Source organism: Archocentrus centrarchus, unplaced genomic scaffold, assembly GCF_007364275.1.
Source record: "Archocentrus centrarchus isolate MPI-CPG fArcCen1 unplaced genomic scaffold, fArcCen1 scaffold_71_ctg1, whole genome shotgun sequence".
NCBI classification, from domain to species: domain Eukaryota; kingdom Metazoa; phylum Chordata; class Actinopteri; order Cichliformes; family Cichlidae; genus Archocentrus; species Archocentrus centrarchus.
The window spans coordinates 402,106-417,443 of record NW_022060286.1 but is presented as its reverse complement, the minus strand read 5'-3'; the positions used below and the strand labels follow the sequence as shown (position 1 = coordinate 417,443).

General features: G+C 43.2%; 1 protein-coding gene across 1 annotated transcript; it reads right to left on the bottom strand.

The window, feature by feature from the left end:
- Positions 1-449: 449 nt before the first annotated feature.
- On the bottom strand, positions 450-15,287 carry LOC115777755 (UDP-glucuronosyltransferase 2A1-like). The gene is made up of 7 exons (XM_030725729.1): positions 15,030-15,287; positions 2,520-3,009; positions 2,271-2,419; positions 2,056-2,187; positions 1,766-1,853; positions 1,416-1,635; positions 450-1,161 (listed from the first exon to the last, which is right to left on the bottom strand). Exons 1-7 carry the CDS (start codon positions 15,285-15,287, stop codon positions 882-884), a joined length of 1,617 nt encoding a protein of 538 aa, XP_030581589.1. The 3' UTR covers positions 450-881.
- Positions 15,288-15,338: the final 51 nt, after the last annotated feature.

Here is a 15,338-nt window from a genome sequence, read left to right as displayed (position 1 = left end):
ACTTTCCTTTATGATCAAGCTTATAGTTAGGGCTGGATCAGGTGACCCTGAACCCTCCCTTAGTTATGCTGCTATAGGCCTAGGCTGCTGGGGGGCTCCCATAATGCACTGTTTCTTTTCATTCACCTTATTTACTTTGTTTATACTCCACTCTGCATTTAATCATTAATTTGTATTAATGTCTGGCTCTCTTCCACAGCATGTCTTTTCTCTCCCCTCAGCCCCCTCACAGCAGATGACCCCCCCTCCCTGAGCCTGGTTCTGATGGAGGTTTCTTCCTGTTAAAAGGGAGTTTTTCCTTCCCACTGTCACCAAGTGCTGCTCATAGGGGGTCGTTTTTGACTGTTGGGTTTTCTCTGTATTATTGTAGGGTCTTTACCCACAATACAAAGCGCCTTGAGGCGACTGTTTGTTGTGATTTGGTGCTATATAAATAACATTGAATTGAATTGAATTGAATTATTTGATATTTATTGTGATGGTCACATTAATCTTAAAAATACATCTGATTAGTTTCAAACTCGTATTTTTATGGGTCATTATTTTAATTGTGATAAGAAACAACAAGGTGATCTTAACAGGTGTGCAGGCTTGAACAGGTGAGGTAAAAGTTAAATAATCATTGACTAATCGATAAAATAATTGACAGATTATTTGACTACCAAAAATTATCTTTAGTAGCAGCTCTAACTACATATAAGCTTGATCAAAAAGGAAAGTTTTAAGCCTAATCTTAAAAATAGAGAGGGTGTCTGTCTCCTGAATCCAAGCTGGGAGCTGGTTCCACAGAAGAGGGGCCTGAAAGCTGAAGGCTCTGCCTTGCGCCTTTGCACAATGTCAAAACATTTTCATGTATCACGTTAAAAATTTAAAAACTCCTTTCAGTCCTTCTTCTCTCTTCTTGCTCGCCATCTGCACCGCTGCAGGAAGCTGCGTATGCATGTCCACCACAAAGCAGCAGCGGTCATCAAGGCGACCAGCAGGGCAGCACCAGTGTCCAAGCTGTGGTACTGGAACCAGTTCAGGTCATGTGATGCTAACCGTAGGTGCCGTGCTCCACCATGTCGCATCACAAACTCCACCCAGAAGACGGCGGTACTCAGTGGTGTAACTGGCTGGTCACGGTGCACCGCTGACAGACGCTGCATTTTGGTCCTGTAGCTGTGCATCATGGGGAACAAACAGGAAGTCACACAGCTGTGTCACTGTTAAACAGTGGTACACTTTTAGTGTGAAGTACTGGTGTCAAAGACAGGAAATAAAACTTTGACAGGTTTAAATGTATGAAGATTAGGGTATTAATTCAACTCAGTTTTATTTGCATAGTGCCAAATCACGACAAACAGTCGCTTCAAGGCATTTTGTTATTAACAGGAAATGAAAAACCAACTGTGTCACAGTAAAATCACCCCTACCTCGGCTGGTTGATGATGGTGTGCAGCACCTCTGTCAGCTCCTCAGACGTCAATTGACTGATGTCGAGGACGATGGCGGTGCCGAGGCGACTCATACGGGCGAGATTATTATGCTGATCACCAAACAGTGGGATACCGACCAGAGGCACACCGTGAAACACGGCTTCATACAGACCATTAGTGCCGCCGTGAGTCACAAATACTCGTGTTTTGGGGTGACCTGAGGAGGAAAAAAACAGAGCTTTTATTGTGAAATCATTCTGGAAACAGATTTTTTTTTTAAATAAAAAATAAGAAGCCTCATTAGGCCTTTTATTTTGAAATCCTATGACAGGATGAATGAGTCATACCCAGCAGGTCATTCTGAGGAATCCAATTAGAAATCTTCGTGTTTGATGCCAGTGCAGTTGGAGCATCGCCACGGTAACGCCAAATCACCTGAAAGGAATGAAACACACACCAGGTGGTAGGGGAAGGAAACCCCCAGGTAAACAAATAAACCTACAGGTAAACAAACCATCTGAGCTTCTTGTACCTTCATCTGGTTTTTGATGATTACTGCAGAAAGTAATCAGTAATGTAATCAATAGCTGCTGATAACCCAGTCCCTGAATGTTTTTGAGTGGATGGAGCTTCTGACCTTCTGTGGGATTTGTCCAAAGGCAGTGGCGATGACATTAGCGCGCTCCATCGTCAGGTTGGTTACCATGGAGCCAAAGGAAACCACGACTACGCCAGCATCGCCTGAACTCTGCACAAACTCCTCAAGGTCCTGGAAGATGTGACACTATTAATACATCATCATTCATCTTGCTATTTCAGAATAAAAGTACTGTGAGTCTTCAGAGCTCACACCTCCGGCAGCTGATTGGCAGGTTTGCAGTGCAGACCGCCCACGTGTTTGAAGTTGGGCGGGATTGGCCGTGGGGTCTCAATGTCCCAGAATGTCCTGATGAGCCACACATCAGCCTTTCCCAGAGTCTCACACACACTGCTGGCACTTCCTGTCCACACAAGAAATAAGGAATATGACTTCAAAATAAAAGTTTTTTAAACTTCTTGAGTTCAGACAGACGATGACATCAGTATAATGTGACCTCTGACCTTTGATCTCACTGTAGTATTTATCCAGCGACAGCTTCCAGGCCAGTTCGGTTAGTAACGATGACGCCACGTACGTCACCATGTTGATCAGCCTCTCCGTGAATGTCATGCAGTCGCTGTAGGGAAGAGGAACTACTGGGACATAAGATGGTGGTGATGGGGCGTGACCACAGTGTCGCTCCATGACGCTGCCAATGCTGCAGCGTAGCGAGAGGACAAGTGGCACACCGAGGACGTCAGCCACCAAGTCACCGCACATTACCAATGAGTCTTGCAAAACGACGTCAAACGTGGCATCTTTCAGAATCGCCATCAGCCGCTCGTTCTTCAGCATCCCATCACACTGCTGCCTCCCAAAGTCTAAAGTCTGCCCCATGAAGTTGCTGGACTTCATGAATTTCTGCAGCAGTGAGGAGGTGTGTGACTCATACATGGAGAAGCGGATGAATTCCTGCATGATGCTCAGATACTCCTCCCTCCTGTATGGCACCTGCAGGAGGAAACACCTGATCAGGTCATTGATTCTATTTCAGTATCAGCCCAGTGATGTTGTGTAAACTTTCAAGGTGGACACAGATTACAGACAAAAACAAAGAAATCATGAAACATGGTAGAAAAACTAAGGCTGAGGTCTGATATCAGGAGGCTTCTGCAGAATGTGTTAAACAGTATGATGTGAGCCCCTGGATCATGTCTCACTGTTCTGATGAGTGGTTTCTGGTTTTCTAAATGATGCAAGTCTGTTTACTGTTCCTTTTGTTTTTTGTCCATTTCAGTAAATGACCAAATAAAACAATGGAGGAAAGGAGTCAAGCAGACCAGTGGCAGGAGCACAAGGAAGCTGGAGAGCTTAGAGGACCGTGGAGGATGGCCCGGGCCAGGGAAGGCAGCCGTTGTCTCAGGTGAGGGGGGACTGTTCAGGCGGCGGAGATACAATCCCGATGGAGGCTGGGCACAAGGTGGTGATATAGCCATTCACAAGGCCAAGCAGGTGGCTGGCAGAAGGGACCCCACTGGAGGTGGGTGCCAGAGAACAAACAAGGAACTGAGGCAGAAGAGGCGTGGAGCGGGCATGTGGTGTGAAACTGAGCTGGTGGAATGGACAGCAGCAAGGATGAAACACTTCCTCCACAAACATCAAACCGCTTATTCAGCAGAAGCAGGTCAGGACTGCAACAAGCTAAGATGGTGGGGACCCAAGGTAAGACTCAGTCCAGACTGCTTCTACTACAAGCATATGCTGTTTATTATGGAGGCTGAGACAGAAGCTGGGGTGGCTAGAGGCATTTATGATGGGTATAAAATTAATTAATGACCGTCGCATGTAAAAGCCAAGGCTGAGCAAAAAATAATGACTTTCACAGTTGAACCAACATGAGCAGTTATTTTGCTCAGCTTCAAGTGCTCTATTGGGGTGATACAGTACTATGAGGTTTGAGATAAGATGGGGCCTGATTATTCAAGACCTTGTAGGTGAGGAGAAGGATTTTAAATTCTATTGTAGATTTAACAGGGAGCCAATGAAGAGAAGCCAATATGGGAGAAATATGCTCTCTCTTTCTAGTCCCTGTCAGTACTCTAGCTGCAGCATTTTGGATCAGCTGAAGGCTTTTCAGGGAGCTTTTAGGACAGCCTGATAATAATGAATTACAATAGTCCAGCCTAGAAGTAATAAATGCATGAATTAGCTTTTCAGCATCACTCTGAGAAAGGATGTTTCTAATTTTAGAAATATTGCACAAATGCAACAAAGCAGTCCTACATATTTGTTTAAAATGTGCATTGAAGGACATATCCTGGTCAAAAATGACTCCAAGATTTCTCACAGTGTTACTGGAGGCCAAAGTAATGCCATCCAGAGTAAGTATCTGGTTTGACACCATGTTTCTAAGATTTGTGGGGCCGAGTACAAGAATTTCAGTTTTATCTGAATTTAGAAGCAGGAAATTAGAGGTCATCCAGGTCTTAATGTCTTTAAGACATTCCTGCAGTTTAACTAATTGTGTGTCATCTGGCTTCATTGATAGGTAAAGCTGAGTATCATCTGCATAACAATGAAAATTGATGCAATGCTTTCTAATAATACTGCCTAAGGGAAGCATGTATAATGTAAATAGAATTGGTCCTAGCACAGAACCCTGTGGAACTCCATAATTAACCTTAGTGTGTGAAGAAGACTCCCCATTTACATGAACAAATTGGAGTCTATGAGATAAATGTGATTCAAACCACTGCAGTGCAGTACCTTTAATACTATAGTATGCTCTAATCTCTGTAATAAAATGTTATGGTCAACAGTATCAAAAGCTGCACTGAGGTCCAACAGGACAAGAACAGAGATGAGTCCACTGTCAGAGGCTGTAAGAAGATCATTTGTAACCTTCACTAATGCTGTTTCTGTACTGTGATGGATTCTGAAACCTGACTGAAACTCTTCAAATAAACCGTTCCTCTGCAGATGATCAGTTAGCTGTTTTACAACTACTCTTTCAAGAATCTTTGAGAGAAAAGGAAGGTTGGAGATTGGCCTATAATTAGCTAAGACAGCTGGGTCAGTGATGGCTTTTTAAGTAGAGGTTTAATTACAGCCACCTTGAAGGTCTGTGGTACATAGCCAACTAATAAAGACTGATTGATCATTTTTAAGATTGAAGCATCAATAATTGGAAAGACTTCTTTAAACAGTCTAGTAGGAATGGGATCTAATAACCATGTTGCTGGTTTGGAGGAAGTAACTATTGAAGTTAACTCTGAAAGATCAACTGGAGCCAAAGAGTCTAAACAAATACCAGCAGTGCTGAAAGCAGCCGAACATGAAGATAAATCTTTGAGATGGTTATGAATAATTTTTTTCTCTAATGTCTAAAATGTTATTTGTAAAGAAATCCATGAAGTCACTACTAGTTAACGTGAAAGGAATACTCGGCTCTACAGAGCTCTGACTCTTTGTCAGCCTGGCTACAGTGCTGAAAACAAACCTGGGGTTGTTCTTATTTTCTTCAATTAATGATGAGTAGTAAGATGTCCTAGCTTTACGGAGGGCTTTTTTATAGAGCAACAAACTCTTTTTCCAGGCTAAATGAGCATCTTCTAATTTAGTGAGACGCCATTCCCTCTCCAGCTTTCGGGTTATCTGCTTTAAGCTGTGCATTTGTGAATTATACCACGGAGTCAGGCACTTCTGATTTGAAGCTTTCCTTTTCAGAGGAGCCACAGTATCCAAAGTCGTACGCAGTGAGAATGTAAAACTATTGACGAGATAATCGACCTCACTGGGAGCAGAGTTTAGGTAGCTGCTCTGCACTGTGTTGGCACATGGCACCGAAGAGCACAATAATGAAGGAATTAGATCCTTAAACTTAGTTACAGCACTTTCAGAAAGACTTCTACTGTAATAAAACTTATTCCCCACTGCTGTGTAATCCATTAAAGTAAATGTAAATGTTACAAAGAAATGATCAGACAGGAAGGGGCTTTCAGGGAATACTGTTAAGTCTTCAGTTTCTATGCCATATGTCAGGACAAGATCCAGAGTATGATTAAAGTGGTGGGTGGGCTTCTTTACATTTTGAGAGAAGCCAATTGAATCTAACAATAGATTAAATGCAGTGTTGAGGCTGTCATTCTCAGCATCTACATGGATGTTAAAATCACCCACTATAATGATTTTATCTGAACTGAGCACTAAATCAGATAAAAAGTCTGAGAAATCAGACAGAAACTCTGAGTAAGGACCAGGTGGACGATAGATAATAACAAATAAAACAGGTTTTTGATTTTCCCAATTAGGATGGACAAGACTAAGAGTCAGGCTTTCAAAAGAATTAAAACTTTGTCTGGGTCTGTGATTAATTAATAAGCTGGAATTGAAGATTGCTGCTACTCCTCCTCCTCGACCTGTGCTTCAAGCATTCTGACAGTTACTGTGACTCGTAAATCATTTACTAACAGGGACTTGGAAGAGAGAGACCTAATGTTTAATAATCCACATTTAATTGTTTCATTCTTTGGTGCAGTTGATGAAGCTGTATTATTTATTGTTTTTGAAGTTTTATGCTTAAATAGTTTTTTGCCTATTTTAGCTTTGTTTTTTGGTGGTCTGGGAGCAGGCACCGACTCTATGGGGATTGGGTTTTGGGGGGATGGCAGGAGGAGAGAAGCTGCAGAGCAGCGTGTAAGACTGCAGCTCTGCTTCCTGGTCTCAACCCTGGGTAGTCAGGTTTTAGGAGGGTTAATAAATTTGGCCAGATTTCTAGAAATGAGAGCTGCTCCATCCAAAGTGGGATGGATGCCGTCTCTCCTAACAAGACCAGGTTTTCCCCAGAAACTCTGCCAATTATCTTTGAAGCCCACATCGTTTTTTGGACACCACTCAGACAGCCAGCAATTCAAGGAGAACATGCGGCTAAACATGTCGCTCCTGGTCTGATTGGGGAGGGGCCCAGAGAAAACTACAGAGTCCGACATTGTATTTGCAAAGTTACACACCGAGTCAATATTAATTTTAGTGACCTCCGATTGGCGTAACCGGGTGTCATTACTGCCGACGTGAATAACGATCTTACCAAATCTACAATTAGCCTTAGCCAGCAGTTTCAAATTTCCATGAATGTCGCCTGCTCTGGCCCCTGGAAGACATTTGACTATGGTCGCCGGTGTCTCTAGCTTCACGTTTCTCAAAACAGAGTCGCCAATAACCAGAGTTTGTTCCTCGGCGGGTGTGTCGCCGAGTCGAGAAAAATGGTTAGAGACGTGAACAGGTTGGTGGTGTACCCGGGGCTTCTGCTTAGGAATACACTTCCTCCTCACAGTCACCCAGCCGGCCTTTTTTCCCTGCTGCTCGGGATCCATTTTCCATTTACATTTAAAAAGACCGCACCAAAGCAAGTTGTTGTAAGATGCGCCTCAAGACAGGTGGAAACAAGGGGTCTGTGGAGCTACAATAACAAAGAATTTATACCAAAGCATTGCAGTTCTACTTTATATAGACCTCATGTGAATGATTTACATATGAAAAGGAAGGATTTAAAAGCATGATATGTCCCCTTTAAGAGCCTGGTTCTGCTGGAGGTTTCTCCCTGTCAAAAGAGAGTTTTTCAATTGTATAAGTTTGTTTCTTTATTTTTATTGATTACAGGATGTAATGTTAATTACTTTGTGCTTTACATTATGGAGCATTATTATGTGTCTGGGAGCAACCTCGAAAATATGCTTATTGGATGTAGGTCCGCCAAGAAGAAGGGAACTGTAAGAATAGATAAGCGTTTAACTGTTTTTCTATGTAGCACAATGTGTTTATCATAAACATGTACATGACAATCAGATTGTAAAGACAAAACCCTCCAGTGAAGGAAAGCAGGTAACGCCTGTTTCCTGATGTCACACACCCCCACACACTCACGTGATGCTAAAAATAAAAGAGCCGGCAGGAAGAAGGAAGTCAGACTCTCTCTGAGACACACACACACACGAGTGGTGGCTGACGGAGACTCTCCCTAAAGGTAAAAAGATCACTATGGGTTTCTGTGTCTTCTTTTATTTAACAGTGGTCTGAACCTAACATTTTTAGTGGTCCTTCGAGCTGGATTGGGCAGTGAGGAAGTTTTTTCAACGATAACGGAGAGACGCCAGCGAGTCTGTCCAGACAGCCAGCTGCAATAGAGGTGCTGCACAAAGACCTGGGATGTGAAATTCGTTGCCAGGCCCGGCTTCATAGGTTTCTCCGCGGTCGCTGGGAATGCTTTCCTCGGGACCCGATCCACCGACGTGAAGACGACAGAAACCAGGTAGGAAAAAAACGTAGACTACTGAGTCGGACCGGGTCCGATTGCCAGGATAACTTTTAGGGAAAGCTGGCTTTTCAGGGAAAACTGTAGTCTACGTCCTCCGAACAGGGTTCGTGAGGGAAACCGGCCGGAGTAACTTTCAGGGAAAGTTCGCTTTTCAGGGAAAAGCGCTCTCAGAACAGGGTTCGCGAGGGACACCGGCCGAAGTAACTTTCATTGAAAGTTAGCTTTTCAGGGAAAAGCATAGAAAAATAAAGTATAAGACGGTACCGTAGGTGTTCTCGCCGAAAGGAGAAAGTAAACCACCTCCCCCACAGCTACAGGGGGCAGTTGGTGGTTCACAGGTTGAGGAGGAGGGGGAGTTAGTGCAGTAATTACATTTAATAGCAGGAACGATGTGGCGACATCTAAGGATGATATCTATCTTGTTTTTCTTTTTTTTTCTTTTTTTAAACTGTAGCATTAATGAGTCATGGGCCTTCCTATGCCTCAACAGGGGGGTGTAAAAGGGTATAAGGACACTGTGTTTCTGTGTAGAATGCAGAATTCACTCATGCCCCTCTGGGGGTATGGGTGACTTCTCCTTACATGAGTAATAAACCATGTAACATAGTCCCATATCACCCCAACAGAGCACTTCACTCTCAGTCTGCTGGCTTACTTGTGGTTCCTAGGATACTTAAGAGTAGAATGGGAGGCAGAGCCTTCAGCTTTCAGGCCCCTCTTCTGTGGAACCAGCTCCCAGCTTGGATTCAGGAGAGAGACACCCTCTCTATTTTTAAGATTAGGCTTAAAACTTTCCTTTATGATCAAGCTTATAGTTAGAGCTGGATCAGGTGACCCTGAACCATCCCTTAGTTATGCTGCTATAGGCCTAGGCTGCTGGGGGGGGTTTCTTTTTATTCACCTTATTTACTTTGTTTATACTCCACTCTGTATTTAATCATTAATTGATATTAATCTCTGGCTCTCTTCCACAGCATGTCTTTTCTCTCCCCTCAGCCCCAACCGGTCTCAGCAGATGACCCCCCCTCCCTGAGCCTGGTTCTGCTGTTGGTTTCTTCCTGTTAAAGGGAGTTTTTCCTTCCCACTGTCACCAAGTGCTGCTCATAGGGGGTCGTTTTTGACTGTTGGGTTTTCTCTGTATTATTGTAGGGTCTTTACCCACAATACAAAGCACCTTGAGGCAACTGTTTGTTGTGATTTGGTGCTATATAAATAAAATTGAATTGAATTAAATAGAAGTTCACTTTTATTTATATTCAAGCCCTGATATGTCAGAAAATGTTTGGATTAAGCTTAAAGCAGGAGAAACTTGACTGGTATCGCTTAAGAAAAGAGTAGTGTCGTCAGCTAACTGACTAATTCGGATTTCTTTACCAAAAACATAAATACCTTTCAGCTGATTTGCAGAAACGTAGTCAGCAAGAATATGAGTGGCTAACAGTAAGAGATAAGGGGAAATTGGGCAACCTTGCCTGATTCCTCGATATAAATTGAACCTAGGAGAGGTACCATTTTTTAGTTTGACAGGGCAATTAGCGTTATTATATAATGTTTTAATTGTATTGCAGAAAAAAGGACCAAATCCAAATTTATCAAGACAGCTTGTTGGGTTTGCTGCCGCTTCTTCCATGTCGTAAATGATCACACACTTTTTAGTCTCTTGACTCCTTTATTCTTAACTTCATCACAGCTCTGGAAATGTGCTCAGTAGCCATGGTTGTAAACGTTCACACTGCGTACACTTTGCTCACTGCCGTAAACGAAGGATCACAACAAGGTCGTAAAACAAAGTAAAAGAAGAACACTGTACTGTTCTCTCTATGTGTTGTACTCACTGAGCATGAACATAAATAAACAGCCAGCCAAACTCCTTTTCTGGAGCCAGGAAAGTGAGCGTACTTGCTCCTTTAATGACTTCGTATACAGCCATCACATTGAACTGACGTCCATGAACTGGAGTGAAACTACAAAAAACACAATAGTTTCTGCAGGAAGTTCCATTCGCCACACAGGACATATCAAAATAAAAGGGCTCACCAAAATAAAACATTAGTGTCTAACAGAAGAATTTGAGAACAGAACTTAACACAGCTAAAGATAAAATTGTGATTTTTGGAGTCAAACACTTTGTAAAAGGCTAAGAAGAGTATGACACTTATCAGTAATTAATTCTGAGCCCCACATGGTTTACACATCGTTTTCAGTGGCGGGGCCAGGCGGGCGCTAGGGGGTGCTGCAGCTCCCCCTGGAAAAGTCATAGCACCCTCGTAGCACCCCCAGGAAAATAGCTTGTGTCTGAGTGTTTAGAACACCCACAGACACAAGACACCGGCAGACCCTAACTGTGCGTTTGATTGGATGTTCTCCTAACTTGTCCCGCCCTGTCACAAAATTAAATCAGTTCTGATTGGATGTCATCCCCGCCAAGCATTTTCGTCTCGTTGACTAAAGTGTCAATTAATTTCGTCATCATTTTTATCCTTTTAGGTCATTTTTATTTAGTTATCGTCATGAAAAAAAGGGTCGTTGACGAAAATATTTCGTCAACAAAATTAACACTGCTGGCAAACAAGGTCAAGTTAAGAATGTATCCTCATCCATCGCTTATATTCTCTATGTTCATTGCACTTTAGCAAATTCTGAGAAATAAATCCCCAATTACCAAAGTGAGAATGTTTTTGTTTATTGCATTTTAGGAGTAATTGATTCCACTGTTACCAATAATTATTCAAATTAACTTGTAAAGACTAATACCCCCCCCCCCCCCCCCCCCCCCACACACACACACACTAAAACTGGCTAAAACTAAGAAGCATCCATAGGACTAAAACTAAAATGGTTGCCAAAAGCAACAATGCTGCACACAAACATTTGTGTGTTTGCTGATATTTGTGTTGCTGCATGTGAACAGACTGCTGCTTTAAAAGCTCTGCAGCTTACTGACATCCACAAACGCACTTCCGGGTCGGTCCGGCCCACTGCGCCCCGAGGACAGGTGTCGTGCCAAAGTAGTTATCCCCGACATAATTTGTATCCCCACCCTCGAGAGCGCGCAGACCGCCTCGGAGCCAGTTGCCATGCCTTAAAGCAAGCTCTTACGTGGTTCTGTAAGCTACTTTTTCATAGTGTGTATTCGCTCCAATAAACCTAAAACACTGAAAAACAAAAGTATCGTATCGTTTTGTAAGTAAATTGAATGAATTTTAATACAAATTTCAGGACATTGCAGTGTACTACTAGTTTAACTGCACTACACACACTGTGTTTCTCCGTCTGCCAACATCTGTGCGCCCCTGCCAGATAGTCACCGTGCCTGTGGTAATTTCTGGAGAAAATGTCGAGGTCGTAAACCAGTATAAATATCTGGGAACGACCCTTGACGATAAGCTGAACTTTGAAGCCCACGTAGATTTACTCTGCAAAAAGGCCCATCAGAGGATGCACTTTTGTCGGAAGCTCCGTGGATTTTACATTCATGAAAATGTTTTACTTTTGTTTTATTGAGTCTGTTCTTACATTTAATCTTACCTGCTGGTTCGGATTTTTAAATGCTAAGAACAGGAATAAGCTGCTAGGAGTTGTAAAGGTGTGTAGAAAAACTGCTGGCACAGCCTTAATCAACCTCACTGACTTACAAAAGGTGAGGTCAGTGAAAAAGGCCAGACTGATCCTAGCAGACCCACACCACCCACTGCACCTGGAGTTTAAGTTGCTTCCCTCTGGATGCAGATATCAGGTCCAAAGATGCAGGACAAATAGATTAAGAGAATCTTTTTGTTCCATCAGCAATTAGGTTTTTAAATGATTTGTTGTGATTCTATGCATTTTTATGTATGTTTTACGGTATAAATTTAATTTTATCTTTGTTGTACTGCTGGCTGTGGAAATAATTGCCCCCTTGGGGATAATAAAGATCTTTGAATTGAATTGAATTGCTATAATGCACCCTTATTGTCCTACCATGACTGCTTTTAGTTGATGAATCAAGCAGAGTATGCCTAATAATCTGGGTGATTTTCAAAATGATTCCTTTTTCCTACCAAAAGCTAGAGGGGGATACACATTTTATCAGGCTGTGTGTCTCCCTCTGCCAAAATCTGTGCCCCCCTGCTATAATGCACCCATTCATCAACTAAAAGCAGTCACGGTAGGACAATATCCTGAAATTTGTATTAAAATTCATTCAATTTACTTACAAAACGATACGATACTTTTGTTTTTCAGCGTTTTAGGTTTATTGGAGCGAATACACACTATGAAAAAGTAGCTTACAGAACCACGTAAGAGCTTGCTTTAAGGCATGGCAACTGGCTCCGCCTCCTCTGCGCGCTCTCGAGGGTGGGGATACAAATTATGTCGAGGATAACTACTTTGGCACGACACCGGTGCAGTCTGTGCTCGTTCATGTGTCTGTGTGCGGTCAGGCCGGTGATGGAGGCGCCGGTGCGGCTGTTTCATGAGTTTTTCTTCTGAGTCCTGTGATGTCTGAAGGCAGTGACCGGAAATACAATCTTCCCTCAGCTGTTAAACCGAAAGTAACGTAAGGATAAAACATATTAATAATACTTAAGTACAGATATTTGAAAGCTCTACTTAAGCACAGTATCTGTACTTCGTTACTTCTCACCTGTGGTGACGAATGCACAGGCAGTGGCGCAAAAAGGGGGTATGCACTATATGCAACGCATAGGGGCGCCGCACAAGCGGGGGGCGCCAAAACGATGTGGGAAAATATTTCTCTAGTTGCATTTTCTGTATTTAACAGCTGTGCATATGACATGATCAATAACAGAGGCGCTGCGCTGATTAGGCGCCCCTGCGCTCCTTCACCTCCCGTCCTCCTGTCCCATTTAAAGACAGTCGGTAAGTTATGTCATAGAAGTCTTGTATTTTATAAGTCCATGAATAAGTGATCTGCACACATGAACACAGTAAACATTGAGAGGATGCGGATGGTGCGTTTTGTGTGTGTGTGTGTGTGTGTGTGTGTGTGTGTGTGTGTGGTGTTCTAGCTAGCGGTTGATCGCAAGGTGCAGCGCCAGGCTGAGACGCTTCACTTTCGGAGCTCTGCTGTCTCTGCATTTAGCAAACAGGATTTATTTAAATCAGTAAAATAAATTTGAATGGCCAGAATACAGCAGCTTTTTTCCTCAACACATTAAATAAAATATAAAATTATATTATCCTTCAAAAATCACTTTAGAAAAAATGAATATATTTCAAACTGATGAAAAGTTGCAAATTTTTCAGGTAAAAACTGTAATGTGAATTTCTGCGCTTCACAGTCGGAAAAACGCTGCATAAACTGCGCAGTGTGTCAGTTTATCAGCAAATAGCGCAGCTGCAAACACAGCGGTGGAGACAAGTTATCACGCGGTCCAGTCCCCAAAGCTGCAGGGACGCATTAAGATGCTTCATGAGAAAAGTCGACTCTCAGCCACCTTTCATCCCGGAGCCCTGCTGAGGCTTTTCCTTCACTTTCTATGAACTGACAGATTAACTCAGGCAGCTCATCGCACCTGTGTAATAAGGCGCGTCACCACATTCAGAAACTATTTACTCCAGAAAAGACTGAAACTGCCTCTTACAAAGTTCCCAGTCTGTGTTTCGGTGTTTATGACGCGTTCTGTCTTCAGGACTTTGCTGCGCAGCGTTTCCTGCTGTGTGACGCAGTGATGCACTGTCAGCTCACCTGTGCAGGTCTCTTCATCTTTTCCGTATCTGTCCCACCAATCCGCTCTTTCCCCGGAGCGCAAGTGAGGAAAAGAGACAGATGGTTTACCTCCGATGTCAGCGTTCAGGTCTTTTGCCTCCCACCTGTTTGGAAAATCCCTGTTTTCCACTTTTCCTTTGGTCATTTTTGGGGAGTCAGTCAGCTTAAATGTCACTGTAAAAAGTGCTGACCGATGTTTTATCCGCTGATCACTGATCAATCGTCAATAGGGAAAACGGGTTAGCGCACAGTTGTTGGCCTGCCTGCAGCTGCTGCAGTGCGTGGAATTTGTAGTATTAGTGGTGGGAGCACATTTACACACGGGTTATTAATAATAGCTATATGAAATTATCTTGCTGGCCTATAAAATTAGATCGTGGGCCGGAAGTGGCCCGCAGACCTTGAGTCTGACACATGTGACATAGAGAAAAACTGCAGTACGGAAGTTAAAATGTGCAGATGAATTGTTAGTACGAAAAATTATTTCTTATCCGATTACTTGAATAATTGATGGAATAATCGATACAATACTCGATTCTGAAAATAATCGATAGTTGTATTCAGTTGTATTCAAACATTAGTTTTCAGCACCAGTGGAGCTGTGAAAGGCCTTTAAGAAAAATGACCTGCACCTCGAGAAATGTAACTACAGGTTCACGAAGACTGTGATTAGGCTTTAGATGTGCTTTCTGGTTACATGTGTAGGCCCCTTCACTCAATTAACAAGCGGGAGCAGCTTTCAGCGGTTAGTATTAGCTTGCTAATTAGCATTACCACCACCGCCCCTGGGGGGGGGGGGGGGGGGGGGGGGGGGGGCGCCTAAAAATGTGTCCGCATACACCTCAGAAAGTATATAGCTGCGCCCCTGTGCACAGGTATCCCTGCCTCGGACAGGAAAGACCGTGATATCCGTGGAAGTGATCGGCAGTGATTGATCTGTGGCTCTGGGTTGTTTCTTTGGGTGTCACTACAACTACAAACACGCTGCATAAATGCCAGCCTTACCTTGAAGACCAGGAAGTTGAACTTGGCGGCCTCGTAGCTGTTGTTGTAGTTGATAGATGGCGATGCATCGGGCACTAAGACGGTGACAGAGTGGTTCCTCTTCAGTAGCTCTTCTAAGATGGTCCGCATGTTCAACCAATGGCTGAACTCTCCTGGAAAAGCCAGAACATGTCCGCCATGTGCCGGAGCGACAGGAAGAAGGAGCAGGAGTGCGAGGGGAAGAAGAAGGAGAGGAGGAAATGTGGAAACCCGCATCATGTGTGAAACAACAACAAGATCCTGAGTTTGTGAACAAATTAAAGTCAGACT

Bases quoted from the DNA above. Each gene is read 5' to 3' on its own strand.
- LOC115777755 (XM_030725729.1), bottom strand. From the start codon at position 15,287: ATGATGCGGGTTTCCACATTTCCTCCTCTCCTTCTTCTTCCCCTCGCA. The intron at 2,420-2,519 runs GTCAGAGGTCAC...TTGTGTGGACAG, and splicing joins ATACTACAGTGAGATCAAAG to GAAGTGCCAGCAGTGTGTGT. The intron at 2,188-2,270 runs GTGTGAGCTCTG...CACATCTTCCAG, and splicing joins CTGCCAATCAGCTGCCGGAG to GACCTTGAGGAGTTTGTGCA.